Source organism: Moschus berezovskii, chromosome 1 (genome assembly GCF_049115385.1).
Source record: "Moschus berezovskii isolate FMDL1 chromosome 1, NW_MosBer_1.0, whole genome shotgun sequence".
Lineage (NCBI taxonomy): Eukaryota > Metazoa > Chordata > Mammalia > Artiodactyla > Moschidae > Moschus > Moschus berezovskii.
In genome coordinates this window covers 136552634-136570886 of record NC_142460.1, presented here as the reverse complement: position 1 = coordinate 136570886, position 18253 = coordinate 136552634, and the positions used below count along the sequence as shown (strand labels likewise).

Sequence of the window (18253 nt, the reverse complement as noted above, 5' to 3'; positions counted from 1 at the left end):
ATAAATTGATTACACAGAGGCTGGCAGGCAGAGCAGCAGATATTTTGTTCTGGGTAATTCTGCTGTTGCTTATCCTAGATAAAGTGACCTTTCTCTAAACTACTGAATTAGGAATTATCTAACTAGAACTTTTTTTTTCCTCCTCGGAAGAGATCAAACTTGAGGAAACATAGTAAAATGATAGAATTTTTAGACTGGAAAGGAGATTTCTTTGCTATTCTCCAAAAAAAAAAAAAAAAAAGTGAAAGTGTTGGTTGCTCAGTCGTGTCCAACTCTTAATTCCATGGACTGTATGGACTGTAGCCCAGCAGGCTGCTCTGTCCATGGATTTTCCAGGCAAGAATACTGGAGTGGATGGCCATTCATTTTTTCAGGGGATCTTCCCAGCCCAGGGATTGAACCTGAGTCTTCTGCATGGTAGGCAGATTCTTTACTGTCTGAGCCAAAGTGTCCTGCAAAATAATGGTATCCCATGAGCTGGACTAGGGTTCAGTTCAGTTCAGTTGCTCAGTCATGTCCAACTCTTTGCAGCCCCATGAATCAGCACGCCAGGCCTCCCTGTCCATCACCAACTCCCGGAGTTCACTCAAACCCACCTCCATCAAGTCGGTGATGCCATCCAGCCATCTCATTCTCTGTCATCTCCTTCTCCTCCTGCCCCCAGTCCCTCCCAGCATCAGTCTTTTCCAGGACTAGGGTATTTCTCCTCAATCAAATAAGGGGGCTTCTTTCCCAGTTGGCAAAAAGGATTATTAGTGGATTATTCTTTTCACATTTATTTTTCTTACATAATTCTTTTTTGCCTATGTGCTGCATGTTGCTGCTTGTCTCTTACTGCTCAGGGGCAGATGACAGGATAAACAAAGAAGGAAATGACAGTGGCCAGGCTAGGCCATTGTCGAGTCCTTTGTCGCTCACAGTTGAATCCTTAATGGATGTGAGTGCTCATGGTTGTGATTTTATTCCTTTTGATGCCTCTTGAATTTAATTAAGCAGCTTAAAGTGACTAGTCATATTTTTACCATAGTGAATGGGTTCCTTATTTGTGCAGTGGAATTAGAGTGATGACGGCTTTATGCAGATAACACTCTACTGTGTCATATGGTTTGGGGGTCACTGATACATCCTTTTACTTTATAAATGAGGAAAATATAGCCCAGAGAATAATTAATCACTAATAGGGTCATTTGATTTATGGTGGCAGAATCAGGACTAGGGTCTAGATGTCCTGACTTGCAGATCAGTGTAAACTATTCCTCTATGACATTCTGACTGTAACAGTTTAAATGCAGAAACATGACCCATGATTTTTCTTAGATGATGAGTACTCGCTAAAAACAACACAAACACTTCTGTTAAAATGCCCTCTTCCTGTTATTGAGTATTGAATAGAGTTCCCTGTGCTACTGTAGATTCTCATTAGTTATCTATTTTATGCATTCAGTTCAGTTCAGTCGCTCAGTCGTGTCCGACTCTTTGCAACCCCATGAATCACAGCACGCCAGGCCTCCCTGTCCATCACCAACTCCCGGAGTTCACTCAAACTCACCTCCATCAAGTCGGTGATGCCATCCAGCCATCTCATTCTCTGTTGTCCCCTTCTCCTCCCGCCCCCAATCCCTCCCAGCATCAGAGTCTTTTCCAGTGAGTCAGCTCGTCACATGAGGTGGCCAAAGTATTGGAGCTTCAGCTTTAGCATCAGTCCTTCCAATGAACACCCAGGGATGATCTCCTTTAGAATGGACTGGTTGGATCTCCTTGCAGTCCAAGGGACTCTCAAGAGTCTTCTCCAACACCACAGTTCAAAGGCATCGATTCTTCAGCAGTCAGCTTTCTTCACAGTCCAACTCTCACATCCATACGTGACCACGGGAAAAACCATAGCCTTGACTAGACGGACCTTGGTTGGCAAAGTAATGTCTCCGCATAGTAGTGTATATATGTCAACTTCAGTCTCCCAGTTCATCCCACTCTCCCTTCAACCCTTGGTAACCGTAAGTTTGTTCTCTATGTCTGTGTCTCTATTCCTGCTTTGCAAATAAGTTCATCTCTACCATTTTTCTAGATTCTACATATAAGCGATATTATACAGTATTTGTTTTTCTCTTTCTGACTTATTTCACCCTGTGTGACAGTCTCTAGGTTCATCCACGTTTCTACAAATGGCACTATTTCGATCCTGTTTTTGGCTGAGTAATATTCCATTGTATATATGTACCACATATTCTTTATCCATTCTTTGGTCAGTGGACATTTGTGTTCCTTCTATGTCCTGGCTATCGTCAATAATGCTGCTGTGAACATCAGGGTTTATGCAGCCTTCCAAATTATGGTTTGTTCAGGGTATATACCTAAAAATGGGATTACTGGTTCATATGGCAGATGTATTTTTATTTTTTAAGGAACCTCCATACTGTTCTCCATAGTGGCTGTATCAATCTGCATTCCCACCAATAGTGTAGAAGGATTCTCTTTCCTGTATACCCTTTCCAGCATTTATTGTTTGTGTAAATTTTGATGATGGCCATTTTGAGCAGTGTGAGGTAATACCTCATTGTAGTTTTTTCTTTCTTTTTGACTGCTCTGGGTCTTCACTGCCGTGTGTGAGCTTTCTGTAGTTGCAGTGTGTGGGAGCCACTCTTCATTGAAGTGCATGGGCTTCTCATTTCGGTGGCTTCTCTTGTTGCAGATCACAGGCTCTGGGAATGTGGACTTTAGTAGTTGTGGCACACAAGCTCAACTACTTGGACTCTCAACTAGTTGGAACACGTGGGCTCAGTATCAGTAGTTGTAGCTTGCAAACTCTAGAGCACAGGCTCAGTAATTGTGGTGTATGGGCTCAACTGTTCCCCAGCATGTGGAATCTTCCCAGATCAGGGATTAAACCTGTGTCCCCTGCGTTGGCAGATGGATTCCTACCCACTGTACCACCAGGGAAGTCCTTCTTGTAGTTTTGATTTGCATTTCTCTAATAACTAGTGATGTGGAGCATCTTTCCATGTGCTTGTTGGCCATCTCTATGTCTTTGGAGAAAGCCACTGTCAGTTTTAGCTATACATTAGAAATTTATTTTTGCCTAGTGGATTATGAGGTGTCCATAAAACTCAATCTAAAAGATAAGACAAAGCAAAACAAAAACTCAGTCTGTTTCAAGAACAAGAGTTTAAAAAACCTTTTTTTCCCCTTGTCCTCTAAACTAAGAATAGGCATAGGGTGGCACGTATATAATACTCTCATTGGTTCGTACTATACAGTATATGGCACGATTGCAGTGTTATCTTGTAATTATAGTCTTATGGCAGCACCTAACCTGACTCTGATTATTTGTGACCGCTCGTGTTTGCTGGTGGGGGTCCTCCTAAATTATTGAAGTTGCCTCTCTGTCACCTTTTAAGTCTCAGCCATAGAATGATTAGACTTTGGAGGCTGACAACTATATGAACTCTTTTATTAGACACTTTTGAAATTTTAAGATCAGCCATAATCTTTCATCTTCCTTTGTTAAATCCTCAGGAAAATATGGATTGGCCAAAATGTTTGTTTGTTTTTCTCCATAAGATAGCTATAATAATGCTTAGTTGTCTTTAACTTAATTGAAAACAACTTTGTTAGATTGTGCTGTGACACCTGTCACATCAGTGTGCATTTAGGAAAAAAAAAAATTGATGAATTTTTGTGTAGCCATTTTAATACTGAAGATAGAAGAAAGAGCAACATTTTCTGCTTATTATGCCTTATTATTTCAGGAAAGGTAAAAGTAAGACTAAAATGCAAAAAAAAAAAAAGATTTGTGTGGTATATGGAGAAGTTGCTGTGACTGATTGAATATATCAGATGTGGTTTGTGAAGTTTCTTGCTGGATGGTAGACCAGTTGAAATTGATAGTGACCAAATCAAGACATTGATTGAGAACGCTCAATGTTATACTACATGGGGGATAGCTGACATACACAAAATATCCAAATCAATCATTGAAAATCATTTACATTAGCTCGGTTAATTGCTTTGATGTTTGGGTTCCACATAAGTTAAAACAAAAAAAACTTCTTGACCATCCTTCCCCATGCAATTCTCTACTTAAACATAATGAAAATGTTCCATTTTTGTGATGGGCGATGAAAAGTGAATACTGTACATAATGTGGAATGGAAGAGATCACTGGACAAATGAAATGAACCACCACCAACTATATCAAAGGCTGGTCTTCATTCAAAGAAGGTGATGTTGTGTGTACGGTGGGATTGGATTGGCTCACCTTTCTTATGCACTCCTTCCAGAAAACCGAAGGATTCATTCCAATAAGTACTGCTCCCAGTTAGACCAACTGAAAGCTGCACTTGACACAAAGTGCCCAGAATTAGTCAACAGAAAGCACATAATCTTTCATCAGGATAACACAAGACCGCCTGTTTCTTTGATGACCAGGCAAAAACTGTTAGAACTTGGCTGGGAGGTTCTGATTCATCTGCCACTATTCACCAGACATCGCACCTTTGAATTTCCATCTATTTCATTCTTTACAAAATTCTCTTAATGGAAAAAAATTTCAATTCTCTGGAAGACTGTAAAAGTCACTTGAAACAGTTCTTTGCCTAAAAAGATTAAAAGTTTTGGGAAGATGAAATTATGAAGTTGTCTGAAAAATGACAGATGATAGTGGAACCAAATGGTGAATATTTTGTTCAGTAAAGTTCTTGATTAAAATGAAAAATGTGTCTCTTATTTTCACTTAAAAACTGAAAGAACTTTTTGGCCAACCGAAAAGTATATATTGGTGAGCAGACTTCCTAGAAATGTCCTTTATAAATTAAAAAAAAAAAAAATGAAATCCTTTTTTAGCCTTCAAATTTCCTCCCTTATATCCTCAATTTCCTTTGGCTATTTTTAATCATTATTCTTTGAAATGGATGACATTTGGTTGTACCACACTTACTAGAGTTATCTTTTGTGTGTCCAAGAACTTTTGCTTATTTTATGGATGTCGTGTTTTAAATTAGATTTTTGGCAGTAAGCATTTCTGGTAATTAAAAAAAAATGGAACTCTCAAGGGTAAGGATTATTCTGAGGTTTTGAGAGTTTTCCAGTTGGAAACTGTAAACTGAATAAAGAAAAGGCAATATGTAATTCCTCGAATATAGCCTTTTCTATGAGATTAAGATGGATTATTCTGGAAGAAGTTCATTTTCACAATCAGAAAGTGGCACAGTGCTTTCAGAGACTAACTTCCGTGAGGGAAGCTACCATAAACTTTTTAGAAGAGGTGTTCTCTAGAATACAGCTAAGTAGATAATCAATAGACATAACATACATTTGCAGGGATTTTTTTTCTTTCCTTTTGAATAAAGTCTTTTTAATTCATGAATTGAATGCAGACATTTATTTTTATCTCTTATTTTACATTTGTCTCTTTTTAAGTACAGTTATCATTATTTTTTGGTATATTTAGATTCTGATTTGTGGTATTTGAAATGGCTGCAGTTGATACCAATAGATTACATTTTGAGGTTTTTCAGTTTTAAGTGACTTCTTATCAGTCATCTTTTTACAAAAAGTTGAGAGTTAATGGAAGGGTAACAATTTTTAGTTGACTCAGTAACATTTTCTGACTGAGTTTTAGTTTTTATATAGACAAGTTAATATTAATAGTTTTTTTCTATTGGAAAATAAGTTGTTCCTTTTGGTTTTCTCTTGAAGAATGTGTTCTCTAATTGTGTTTTTACCCTTATGTACCTACTATATGAACTGTTATAAAATAATGGCATATCATTTGTTTGAATATAAGTTTTATACTTTACTTTCAATAATCCTAAAAAGACTTAACTTTGACTTTGGATACTGAGTGTTTCTCTCTTTGTAGCCTTTTCCTCTAGTCTCCTCTTCCCGGTGGTTGGTAAAAAGAGGTGAGTTGACAGCCTACGTGGAAGACACGGTGCTTTTCTCAAAAAGGACGTCCAAACAGCAAGTCTACTTCTTCCTTTTTAATGATGTGCTCATTATCACCAAGAAGAAGAGGTAAGCCTTTTTGTGGCATTGCCCTCTGTACGTCCAGTTTTAAAACTCTGTGGTGCAAGCAACTATTGGAGGTGATCATCTCTTAAAAGCTTGTGAGATGTTGCTGCTGCTGCTGCTGCTGCTAAGTCACTTCAGTCGTGTCCGACTCTGTGTGACCCCATAGACGGAAGCCCACCAGGCTCCCCCGTCCCTGGGATTCTCCAGGCAAGAACACTGGAGTGGGTTGCCATTTCCTTCTCCAATGTGTGAAAGTGAAAAGTGAAAGTGAAGTCGCTCAGTCGTGTCCGACCCTTAGCGACCCCACGGACTGCAGCCTACCAGGCTCCTCCATCCATGGGATTTTCTAGGCAAGAATACTGGAGTGGCTTGCCATTGCCTTCTCCGTGTGAGATGTTAAGTGTAAAATTTCTACACAGGGAATCATATGAACATCTGTGCTTCATTTTCTTTAAATTACCTCTGCAGCAGATTCGAATTGTTATCGGCATCATCGTTCTAGCAAACCGCTGCTGAGCTTTGATAGCCTGCAAACCTCTGTGCTAAGCATTTCACACGTTTATGTCCTTGGATTCTCTTGACATCCCTAGAGAGGCAATGGTATTATTCAATGGTATTATTCTCTGTCAGCATTTTTCACACTTCTGCTGTAGGACCTTTGTATGAAACAGATAAAGTTGCTCTGATTGAGAACAAGCTGAAGTGCAACTCTAGTGGCTTCTTGTAGCTTAATTTAAAATCCAGTGTTCTTAAAAATTGTTAGTCCAAAAAAGTTTCCCGTGATGGGGAGGACGTTAGCAATGCTCCAGTACTCCCCTCTTTGGGGAAGAAAGTCAGTCTCATGGTTGGCAGAGTGTTTTTCCTTCTTACTTTAGACTTCTGGTTGTGTAGTCAGGGCTTACTCTAGGGAAACTTCCAGGAGGACTACTGTACAAGCCTTTTTTCCTGACATTTGTTCTAAACTGTCCCCACTCGAAACACACATACACACTCTCCTTGGCCCTTAGTGCTGCCTTTCTCTAGGGAGCATTTCTCTCTTTTTTTTTTTTTTTAACTCTATTTATTTATTTATGCTGTGTTGGGTCTTCATTGCTGCACAGGCTTCTCTCTAGTTGTGGCCAATGAGAGCTACTCTCTAGTTGCAGTGTGTGGGCTTCTCATTGTGGTGGCTTCTCTTCTTGCAGAGCAGGGCTCTAGTGCATGCGGGCTTCAGTAGTTGCAGTGTGAGGGCTCAGTAGTTATGGTTCCCAGGCTCTAGAGCACAGGCTCAATAGTTGTAGCCCACGGGCTTAGTGGCTTCTTGAAATGTCAGGTCTTCCCAGATCAGGGATCAAACCCGTTATCTTCTGCATTGGCAGGTGAATTCTTTACCACTGATCTACTAGGGAAGCCCTAGGGGGCATTCTTTATTAAATGTACTCTACATAGATAGGATTATAAAATATCTTCTTGCTATTTCTCTGTAAATAGTCTATCTTTCCCAGAATATGAGCTTAGAATTAAAATATAAATCTGTGGGTTTTTTGTTTCCGCATATGAAGGTGATGAAGGTAGGCTGACTTGATGTCATATAATAATAGCAATTGTTAGTTCACAGGGTACGGTTTAGACAAGATAAAGGGAATCAGGGAATTCTCCAGGCAAGAATACTGGAATAGGTTGCCATTCCCTTCTCCAGGGGATCTCCCCGGCCCAGGCATAGAACCTGGGTCTCCTGCATTGCAGGCAGATTCTTTTTCGTCTGAGCCACCAGAGACGCCCCATGGACAGAGGAGCCTGTTGGGCTACAGTCTGTGGGGTCGCAAAGAGTTGGACACGACTGAGCAACTAACACTACACACTACTGCCCAAAGGGAATCATGGAAACAGGCTTCTATGAAGATATAAATTTAATGTCCAAATTATCATGAAATATTTATTTGAGTTCTCCTTTTTCAAACTGAATTGAAACAGAGGTTGAGCTTTTCTTTCTGCTCCTTCAAATCAGACTGTATTATGAATTACTTCAGCCACTTGGTTGTCAATGAGACATGAAAATTTTGTGTGTTCTGCCTTGAAAAGCCGTGTGTCTGTGATGAATACATTAAGATGCTGATGATTATTTTTCATACTTAGGAAAATAGTGTTCCCATAGCTTCAAGAAGAAATTATCTCTATTATCTGGGGCAGTTTAAAAAGTTCAAGTAGCTCAGTAAATTTTATTTTACAGATTGGAGAGGAATTGTAATTTTTGTATTTTTGTGTTTGGTTGTTGGTTTCCTATGAGATAGCATGTTTCTTTGGCTTTCTTCATGATGTTTTGTTTTTAGAGGAAGATAATTATATATGAGTCTTCAAATGCCAGAATTTTTAACTTTTAACATTTTCCATCTGTTGAAATATTTGCTCTGTCTCAATGGACCAAAAGCTTTAACTAAACTTTTGATTTTGATGATAAAAGATACATTGACAGTACCAAGCCAATTTTAAATGTAAATGTAGTTTTGATTATGTTGATGAAAACATTCAGGGTATTTAAACCAGTATGGCACAACTTTTATCCTTGAACTTGCCTAGAACCCAATAAATACAGACTTCTCAAAGTTAGAGTTAACTTATGTACTGTTCTATTCAGCAGTGTGCTTTGCCCTCCATGGGAGATTTTGCCATTTAATGTTGCACTGTGAACTGTCCCACATTTATTTCCTTAGATATGTTTAAACTTCCTTGTCAATAAAAGAAAATCATACAGCTTCAGCAGAGAGGGCAACCCTGAGTACCTAACTTTGCCTTTACCAAAATTGGGGTTTTCTTGCCCTTAACAATTAGCTCATCCTATTTCTAAGGTATTCTTGACTCCAAGAATAGCACTGGAGGTTCAAGTTGTTTATGACCTGAATACGTGGTGAGGGAGACAAGCAGACCACAGAGGCTTGATAAACAGGCTTGGTTAAAAATGTACAGTATGCACAGCCGTATTTACATTATAGCTGCAAGGAGGCAACTACAAATGTTTCGCATGCCAGAGGCAGCCACAGAAAAGATACAGCAGCTTTGAATGAGGCAGTGTTTCAGGCTTGGCTACAAGGTCCAGATAAAAGATAACCAACTACCTGTGCCAGCGCTTTGGGACTGATCCATCTACCCACTGATGAATATATAATTCCAGGGTTCAGTCAGGGAGCTCAGCTACTGGGTCTCCAGTGGTTTCTCAGCTTCAGGAAGCTTCCCAGCTACTGGGAGGGACTGTTGGGGAGGACAGTTGCTATTCCTCCTCCAGTCCAGTCTGGCAGAGGGTCTATGCTGACGGGTGGGGTGTGTGGACGCCTCAGCTCTGCAGTGTGTGTATGTGTATCACCGCTGGTGCTTTCAGAGTGACATGGTCACTAGCTGCTTCTCGGACAGGAATTCTCACTCTTTTTTAGGATATCAAGGAGAACTTAAGTTTCCATTAGTTCTGGGCTACTTGCGAGTCACTGTTTGTGTCACATTTCAGAAGAATATGTGATCAGTTTGACTGCTGTGGATGAGAAAGTGTATTCTTGGTACCTGAAGCTTGGCTGCAGGTTATCGGGTGCTTCCAGATTAGAGTTCTAGAAGCACAGTTGAGGCTGGACAGTTCTTTGTTGCAGGGGGGGTGCCGTATTCTGTGTAGGATGTTTTAGCAGCCTCCCTGGCCTCTGCCTACTGCTTGCTAGTAGGACCTCCTTCGTTCTGTGACAACCAAAAATGTCTCTTGACATTGTCATATGTCTCCCAGTTGAGAATCACTGTGCTAGAAAGATGCCAGACTGCCAGCCAGCTTTGCCTTCAGAGGAACAAATGTGTACAGATCTATCAGACTCAACACGGCAATAGCAGTAATATTATAATAAAAGAGAAGGGATTGCCATATTGTGTTCATAGATTACTGAATAATCTATATAAATATATGTAATATTTAATTTTTGCCTTGCGATAGCATATTTATAATTAATTATCCATGACAGTGCACAGACTATACCCCCATGTGCAGCTTTACAGATTAAGTACTGTTGCCCTCAGTTTTGAAATATAAAAACTGAATTCAAGACCTAAGTATTTGGGCCAGACTCCCCAAACAGTTTGCAATGGTCTTGGCAGTCTGATTCAGTGCCTTATCTACCTTAGGCCTTCCTTTACAATTTCTTCTGAAGCTAAAACAAAGTCTTCCTCCCTGTAATACTTTCCACAGCTGCTGTAGTAAAGTACCATAAACTGGGTGGCTTAAAATAGGCATTTAGTCTCTCATGGTCATGCAGGCAACATTCTGAAATCAGGAAGCTGACAGGGCCACACACCTCCAAAGGATCCAGGAGCGAATCCTTCCTTGCCTCTACTCCTGGTGGCTCTCTGGGCTCGTTGGCTTGTGGCTCCAATCTCTGCCTTCATGTTCAGCTGGCTTTCTTCTCTCCTGTGTGTCTGTGTGACTTAAAATCTCCCTCTCCTTGTAAGAACACCAGTTACTGGGTTCCAGGCCCACTCTAATCCAGAATGGTCTCATCTTAACAGATTCCATCTGCAAAGACCTGATTTCCAAATCAGGTCATGTGCACTGAACCAGGAGTTTAGGTTTCAGCATATTTTTGGGGCCAGAGTTCAGCCTCTTGTACTGCTTGGCCCATCACCACCGCCTCACTTAAACATAGAATGAAGAAGTAGTGCTGTAATGTCTTAACCAGTTCTAGAACACATTTGCTTGTTTTTTTTTTTTTTTTTAACATTGATGCCATTTTTCATGAGCTTCCCAGGTGGTGCTAGTGGTAAAAAATCCACCTGCTAATGCAGGAGACATAAGAGACTCAGGTGCAATCCCTGGATCAGGAAGATCTTTTGGAGGAGGGCATAGCAACCCACTCCAGTACTCTTGCCTGGAGAATCCATGGACAGAGGTACCTGGGGGGCTACAGTCCATGGGGTCGCAAAGAGTCAGACATGACTGAAGCGACTTAGCACACACGCACGATGCCATTTTTCATTCACTTCTGAATGTCATCATGGTCATGTGACTTGAACAGCTCTTGGAGGTTTCACAGGTTACCTTCATATACAGATCTTCTGTTTCAAACCGTCCCTTCTCCAGGGTCTCTTCCCTCCTTAGTAAAAGGCCCCTCCATCCTGCCAGTTGCTCCACAGTAAACCTGGAAGTCCTCCTTGCCCTTTTCCTCACTGTACTCCCCATCTGTCCAATCCCCAGTCTTCTACCCGTGATGGAACAGCTTTTGTCCTCACTTGTTGCCACGCCCTTGTACCACCACCTTGAACTCGCCCAGAACTGGATTCATGCCACCATCCCTCCATTTGTTTACATTCCACAGCCACAGTGTGCTTTTTAAAAGACTCAGTTTGTGCTTTGCAAACAGCCCTTCCGTGATCTACCTTGCACTCAGCATAAATGTCTCACTGAATAATGCCCCTGTTCATAGCCCCCCAAACCTGGCACATGCTTCTTTCTCTGCCTGAAATACTCCTCTTTATCCCATGACCCCATTCCTCTCCAGATCTTTTCTAGGCAAAGTCCTTTTCATTCTTTAGGTTTTAGATTAATTGCCACATCCACTGGGAGCTCTTATCCATTCCTCTAGAGCGGGTTTGTTTCCACTGCTCTGTGTTCCCATAGAGCCCTGCACTTTCTCTGTCATAATATTTGTGTTACTGTGTGCTCATGTCTGTCGTGATGACCTTTGTATCCTCAGTGCTGAGACTTTGCCTGGCCCATAATGACCGTTTAATAAATATCTGTCAAATGTGAGCCAGTCGTGAAGATGGTTAAATATAAACAGAGTGACAGTGTTACTCAGTGGGCGGCCTTCCCCCATTCCACACCCAAGTTAAAAGTTCTTTGAATTCTCTTTTATTTTTAAAAGATATGTGATTTTTGTGTCCTGTTCCATTATAGATTCACTTTTAATTAATCTGGGCAAAAACAAATCTGGGGCTTTATCATGTGACTTCTCACATCTTCTAGAATTTTACCTATAAACTTACCCATAAATGACATATAACTTCAATCTGAAAAACACTTTGGATTGTATTTGCAAAATTGTGCTCTGCAGAGGAAGGGGTTTTTTTTTTTTGGCTTACTTTTATTTTGTACTATTGTGTTAACTAATGTTTTGAGCTATCCATACAAAAGGATTTAAGCAATAAAAATGTTCATTTATTACACAAACACACACACACACACACACACACACACATCCATAAGAAGTCAGGTGAGCTTGGGAAACCCTACATACTCTTCTACTTTGGGAAATTTACTATTAAATTATTTAGGAAGGCTGTTGGCTGTATGTAACTGGATACCCAAATTGCAGTGGCTCAAGCAATTAAGACATTTACCTCTCTCACCAAATGTGAAGACCCAAAGCGGGCTTACCAGTAACCCCGCCCCTTCCCACTGTTTGGCTGCACAGTGCTCTGTGCTCTGTTCACTTTTGCCCCATGTGCAATAGCACCATTGTTGCAAGTCCAGGCATCATGATTTCATTCAAGGACATAGGAGGGGAGCAAGGCATAGAGCCTGACCATAAAGGGACTCTTCTCAAGTACCTTTTCTTTTCATCAGCAGAGGAGAACCTTTCCCAGACAAGTAAGTCTTCAGAAGACTTCTTGTGTTTTACCCATCTGTCTTGGATCACAAGACTTGACCTTATAAAGAAGGCTGGGGAAGCCAGCATATAGCAGAGAGGAATAGGACAATCATGATTGTTTTAGTTTAGCCATGAAGTGGGAGAAGATGGCAGGGGATTAGATAGTAGACAGTTACAGCCACAACTGGGAAGTCTTCTTTTCCACAGAAGTTCAAATTGACAATGGATAGTTTGGAAAAGAGAAAGATTTTTTTTTTTTTGGCCACTCTGTATGGCTTGCAGGATCTTAGTTCTCTGACTAGAGATTAAACTGTTGCCTCCTGCTGTGGGAACACAGAGACCTAACCACTGGACGGCCAAGGAAGTCCTAAGAGCTCTTTTTTTTTAGATGTTTGGCATTTATTTATTTATTTTTATTTTATTTTTTTTTTTTGGTAATTAATTTATTTTTTATTGGAGGCAAATTATTTTACAATATTATATTGGTTGGTTTTGCCATACATTGACATGAATTCGCCCCGGGTTTACATAAGTTCCCCCTCCTGAACCCCCCTCCCACCTCCCTCCTCCCTTTATCCTCCCTCTGGGTCATCCCCGCATGCCAGCCCCGAGCATCGTATAACATGCATTGACCCTGAACTAGCGATTCGTTTCACATATGACAACATACGTGTTTCAATGCCATTCTCCCAAATCATCCCACCCTCACCCTCTCCCGTAGAGTCCCAAAGACTGTTCTATACATCTGTGTCTCTTTTGCTGTCTCGTATACAGGGTTATCATTTGCATCTTTCTAAATTCCATATATATGCGTTAGTATACTGTATTGGTGTTTTTCTTTCTGGCTTACTTCACTCTGTGTAATAGGCTCCAGTTTCATCCACCTCATTAGAACTGATTCAAATGTATTCTTTTTAATGGCTGAATAATACTCCATTGTGTATATGTACCAAAGCTTTCTTATCCATTCGTCTGCAGGTGGACATCTAGGTTGCTTCCATGTCCTGGCTATTATAAACAGTGCTGCAATGAACATTGGAGTACATGTGTCTCTTTCAATTCTGGTTTCCTCGGTGTGTATGCCCAGGAGTGCGATTGCTGGATCATATGGCAGTTCTATTTCCAGTTTTTTGAGGAATCTCCACACTGTTCTCCATAGTCTTTAAAAGAACTAACACATTGCCTTTAAGATAAATGGGGTTGGGGGTAGGTTCACAAAAGACAGAAATGACTGGAGATGTAGAACCCACGTCCCTTTGGCTCGGGCTGGTCCTCCAGTGTGGTTGACATGAGTATATTGCTTGTAGTGCCTTTTTGCTGCCACCAGCCCCACTGTGCTGTTGAGCACATTTGGAGCTGCAGATAGCTTGACCTTGTGTGGGTGTTGGGCACAATACCAAACGAATATGGAAATCTAGTCTTTTTATCATACCAGTAAATGTAATCATGTTGTGATGTGTTTCTTTCAGCTTCTCCTGGATTCTGTCCCCACAAATGATCTTTCCATGATGGTTTGGGGTATTCTGTACAGTTAGATGAGTGGTAATAGTGATAATGATGGTAAGAGCCTATATTATTGAGGATTATAGTGTCCCATTCACTGTGCTCAGAGTGCTTGTGAATCTGTCATTGAGTTATCGCAGTAATCAAGTATTATTTCCATTTTACAGATGAGGACACTGAGGCAGAAAGAGGTTAAAGTCTCTTTTTCAAGGTCTCTCAGCAAAGCCAGGATTCTCCTCTGAGTCTGACTCTGGAACCTCCTCTAACAATTTATGTTCATTAATTCTTAATTTCATTTTTCTAGAATATTTTTACCTTTCTACCATCCTGTAATGTTCTTGGAAATCTAGCCTAGAAACTGGCACATTTTTTATTTGCTTTGATAAACACATTTTTCAAAGCGGGATTTTGTTTAAGTGAATATTTTTATAGTTCTACTGGTTGTGAGAGGAAATTAGAAGGGGTCCCAAGGTGCACTTGTGAGCCTTCCTCTACCTTTAGCCAATCTAGCATCAGAGTGTGGGGAAGAGCGTTTCCTTTTCACATTTCCTTCCCTCAGATATTTAAGACCGGAGCTTTCCACTTCCTGATCCCTAGTTCCATAAATATTGTGTATATTGACATAACTTGAACTCCATGACAAATTACAGATCTTCAAGTTTTAAAGAAAAGGATTTTCTGTAATAGAATTCTACCTGATCATTATCAGGAGTTCAGGGATTTGTTAGAACTTGCCTTTTTCTAAGTAGTTTGGATGTCCAGTAGCTTAAAGTGGTGTGGGCTCCCTGGAAAGGGTCATGGCCTAGTTTGGCCCCGTTTTGAGTTTTTCTATTTTGACAGCTTTGCTGCTATAGAAAGCTGAGCCTACCTGACATTGTCCCTCTGCCTCTGCAGAATAAACTCCTTCCTTGGAAAATTAACTTTTGAGTATCTCGGGTAAAGAAAAGGCAATAAGGCTCTGACTCAAAGCACTTTTATTCCTGGAATATACAGCTTGGTTGTTTGTGACCGCTTGGATCGGATTCTAAGTCGAGATGGAGAGGTGGGATGGGAGAGATGTGAGAACCGCCTCTCGTCTTCCTTCTCTTCTGTTTCTCTTGCTGCCCCACACATCCTTGATCCTCTGACATCTGGGAGCTAAGAGTATTTTTTTCCTCTGCCTCTGTAAGAAGAGTCATTGTTGCCATTCAATGTCAAAAGTTGCACCAAGTGCCCAATGTAAATAACCTGGTGTCAGACAGAACAGTGGTCAAAATCCTGGCCATGTGACCTTGGGCAGGTTGCCTTTGATTGCTCAGATTCTCAGTGTTCTCATCTGTACAGTGAGGGGAGCAATGTCATGGTCTTCCAGGAGTGTCTGTGAGAATTGAGATCATGCTCACAGAGCGCTTAAGGCCGTGAATGGTCCCTGCTGAGGGACTGATACCTGCTGGTAGCATCATTATTCCTAGTGCTGGGTGTCTGTCTCCAAAGATTTGGCACAAATCAGATTATTGTCCTTTTACTTCTAGAACATTTTATTTAAAAAAAATGGTTTGAAACCTTAGAAAGAGTTAGACGCTCAGTTGTGTCCAACTCTTTGTGACCCCATGTACTGTAGCCCACCAGGCTCCTCTGTCCATGGAATGCTCCAGGCAAGAATACTAGCAGGGGTAGCCATTCCCTTCTCCAGAGGATCATCCCAACCCAGGGATTGAACCTGGTTCTCCTGCATTGCAGGCAGGTTCTTAACCATCTGAGCCACCAGGGAAACCCTTGAAACCTTAAGCCACTGCTGTACAGCTGAAAGTTTGGTGCACTCCAAGGCCAAATCTGGATTGTTGTTGTCTAGTCGCTGAGTCATGTCCCACCCTTTCGCACCCTCCTGGACCGTAGCCCACCAGGCTTCTCTGTCCATGGAATTTTCAAGGCAAGAATATTGGAGTGGGTTGCCATTTCCTTCTCCAAACCTGGATTATGGCCTCTGAAATATGGCCTTAGGAGTAAATGCATTTAACACCATGCCTCTTCCTTCCTATCAAGAACCCATGTCAGATGGCAAGTGACTGAGGGATAATCATTGATCAACTTTTATTCTTTTGTACAGTGATCTGACTCATGTGTATATGTTTGTATTAGCAGTTGTCTTGTTACATCCCTCGTATTTGACTAGGAGACTCTGTAACTTTGTGGCTGATAGAAGTGAATTCAGTATGTTTTTCCCTTCATTTGGGGAGGTCAGTGACGATAAACCTGGATTGGGGGCTTTCTGATCCTATGTGAATCATTGGCTGCCTTTTCGGGTGACAGTAAATCATAACAGATTCTTACCAACAAATGTGACCCTCATCTCCACTATTTGTTACATTCTCAACAGTGAAATAGAAAGTGTGTGACATTTCTGGGTTTTTTGGAAGTCTAGTCTTTTTTGTTTTAAGATTTCCTTTTTTGTTTTTGACTGTGCTGTCTTCCTTGCTGTGCATGGGCTTTCTCCAGTTGTGGTGAGCCGGGGCTACGCTTCACTGTGGTGGGAGGGCTTCTCGTTGCGGTGGCTTCTCTCGTTGCAGAGCACGGGCTCCAGGGTGAGAGGGCTTCAGCAGGTGTGTCCTGTGAACTCAGTAGTTGTGGCTTGTGGGCTCTAGAATGCTGGTTCAGTAGTTGTGGTGCACAGACTTAGTTGCATATGGAGTCTTCCTGGACCAGGAATCAAATCCATGTCCCCTGCATTGGCAGGTGGATTCTTAACCGCTGGACTTAGTCTTTATTCTTTTAAAGCCGCTGTGCTATAAAGTGGACCTGAACAATGTACACCTGAAACTTACATAATAGAAAAAAAAACAAACTAAGAAAATGAATTTTCAAACCACCAACTGGGATAAAATATTTTCAAGCCATACAGATATGGGACTTTTACCCTGATTACATAAAGAGTTATGAAACTCAAAAGTAAGTCAACTCAATTTTTAAGTGGGCAGACATTTGAATAGACATTTCAGCCAAGAAGATATCCAAATGGCTTAGCATTTGAAAAGATGCTCAACATTACTAGTCAGTAGGGAAATGAAAGTTAAAACCAAAACTAGGTACCACTTCACAGCCACTAGGATGACTATAATAGAGACAAAGATGGTGTTGATAAGGATGTGGAGAAACTGGAGCCCTAATACACTGCTTATCGGAATGTACAGTGATGCAACCACTTTGGAAAGTGGCCTAGTAGTTTCTTAAGAAGCTAAGCAATTTACCATATGACCCAGTAATTTCATTCAGGGTTTCATTCTGAGAGAAATAAAAACTGTTCATAAAGACTTGTAGTAAATATTCATAACATGTGTGTGGCGCGTTTGTTAGTCTTCAGAATTATTTTGAGGCATTGAGCACATAACGCTGTTTGAAATCAGTTTTGGGGCAAATTTCATGCCTTGTTTTGGTGGTTGAAGCCTCTGCCAAATAATGAATATTTTGACACAGGTATTTGGCTCTAATTATGCTTAGTCCACTTGCTCATTTGCAAAGTACCTATAATTATTAGGCTTTTAACAAGATGTCAGGCAGTATAAAGGCATGATGCTCTATAGGAAGATTTAAAATATTAGCTAATAACATTTACTGTAAGCCAGGCATGATTGTAAGAGCTTTACATGCAAAAAGATAATAATTGTATTATTTCACTTAATCCTCCCAACAATCCTAAGAGGTATTGTAATCCCCAGGAGATTTTTTTTCATAGGAGAAAACACAGAAAGGATCAGTAACTTGCTCAAAATCACGAAGTGCACGAGTGATGAAATTGAGCCAGACATGCTCAATCAAGTCTGCACTCTTATCTGTTATGCTGTACTTCACAGCTTTAAAATTGTATATTATTCTAGTAAAAAAAAAACTGTATAATTCTAATACCAAGATTTAAAATTAAAATCAACTTCAGTCACTGTGAAGAAAAGTGTTTTAACCTCTTAACTTCAAAGTAGACTTCAGCATAATCCTATCTCCTCCCTCCTAGAAATGTTAACCAGGGTGTTCTTATTGCAGTTAAGCACAAAGTCAAGTGTGGGGATTAGCAATCATGTTTTCAGAAGGGAAAGAGAAACAAATTGAAATCTGCAGAGAAAGAATGCTTGTACATGTCTTGAAGAGAAGTGGGAAGAATCTCTTTGATTTTATAAAACCCC

The 18253-nt window shown here is 40.6% G+C and overlaps 1 protein-coding gene across 4 annotated transcripts in view; it reads left to right on the top strand.

The window, feature by feature from the left end:
- Positions 1 to 18253, top strand: part of ARHGEF26 (Rho guanine nucleotide exchange factor 26) — a 141192-nt gene that overhangs the window by 96192 nt on the left and 26747 nt on the right. For all 4 annotated transcript variants that reach the window (XM_088839658.1, XM_088839654.1, XM_055411283.2 and 1 more), the window contains one exon: positions 5858 to 6012. In XM_088839658.1, the coding sequence (XP_088695784.1) occupies positions 5858 to 6012 (155 nt within the window). The remainder of the gene's footprint in view (positions 1 to 5857; positions 6013 to 18253) is intronic.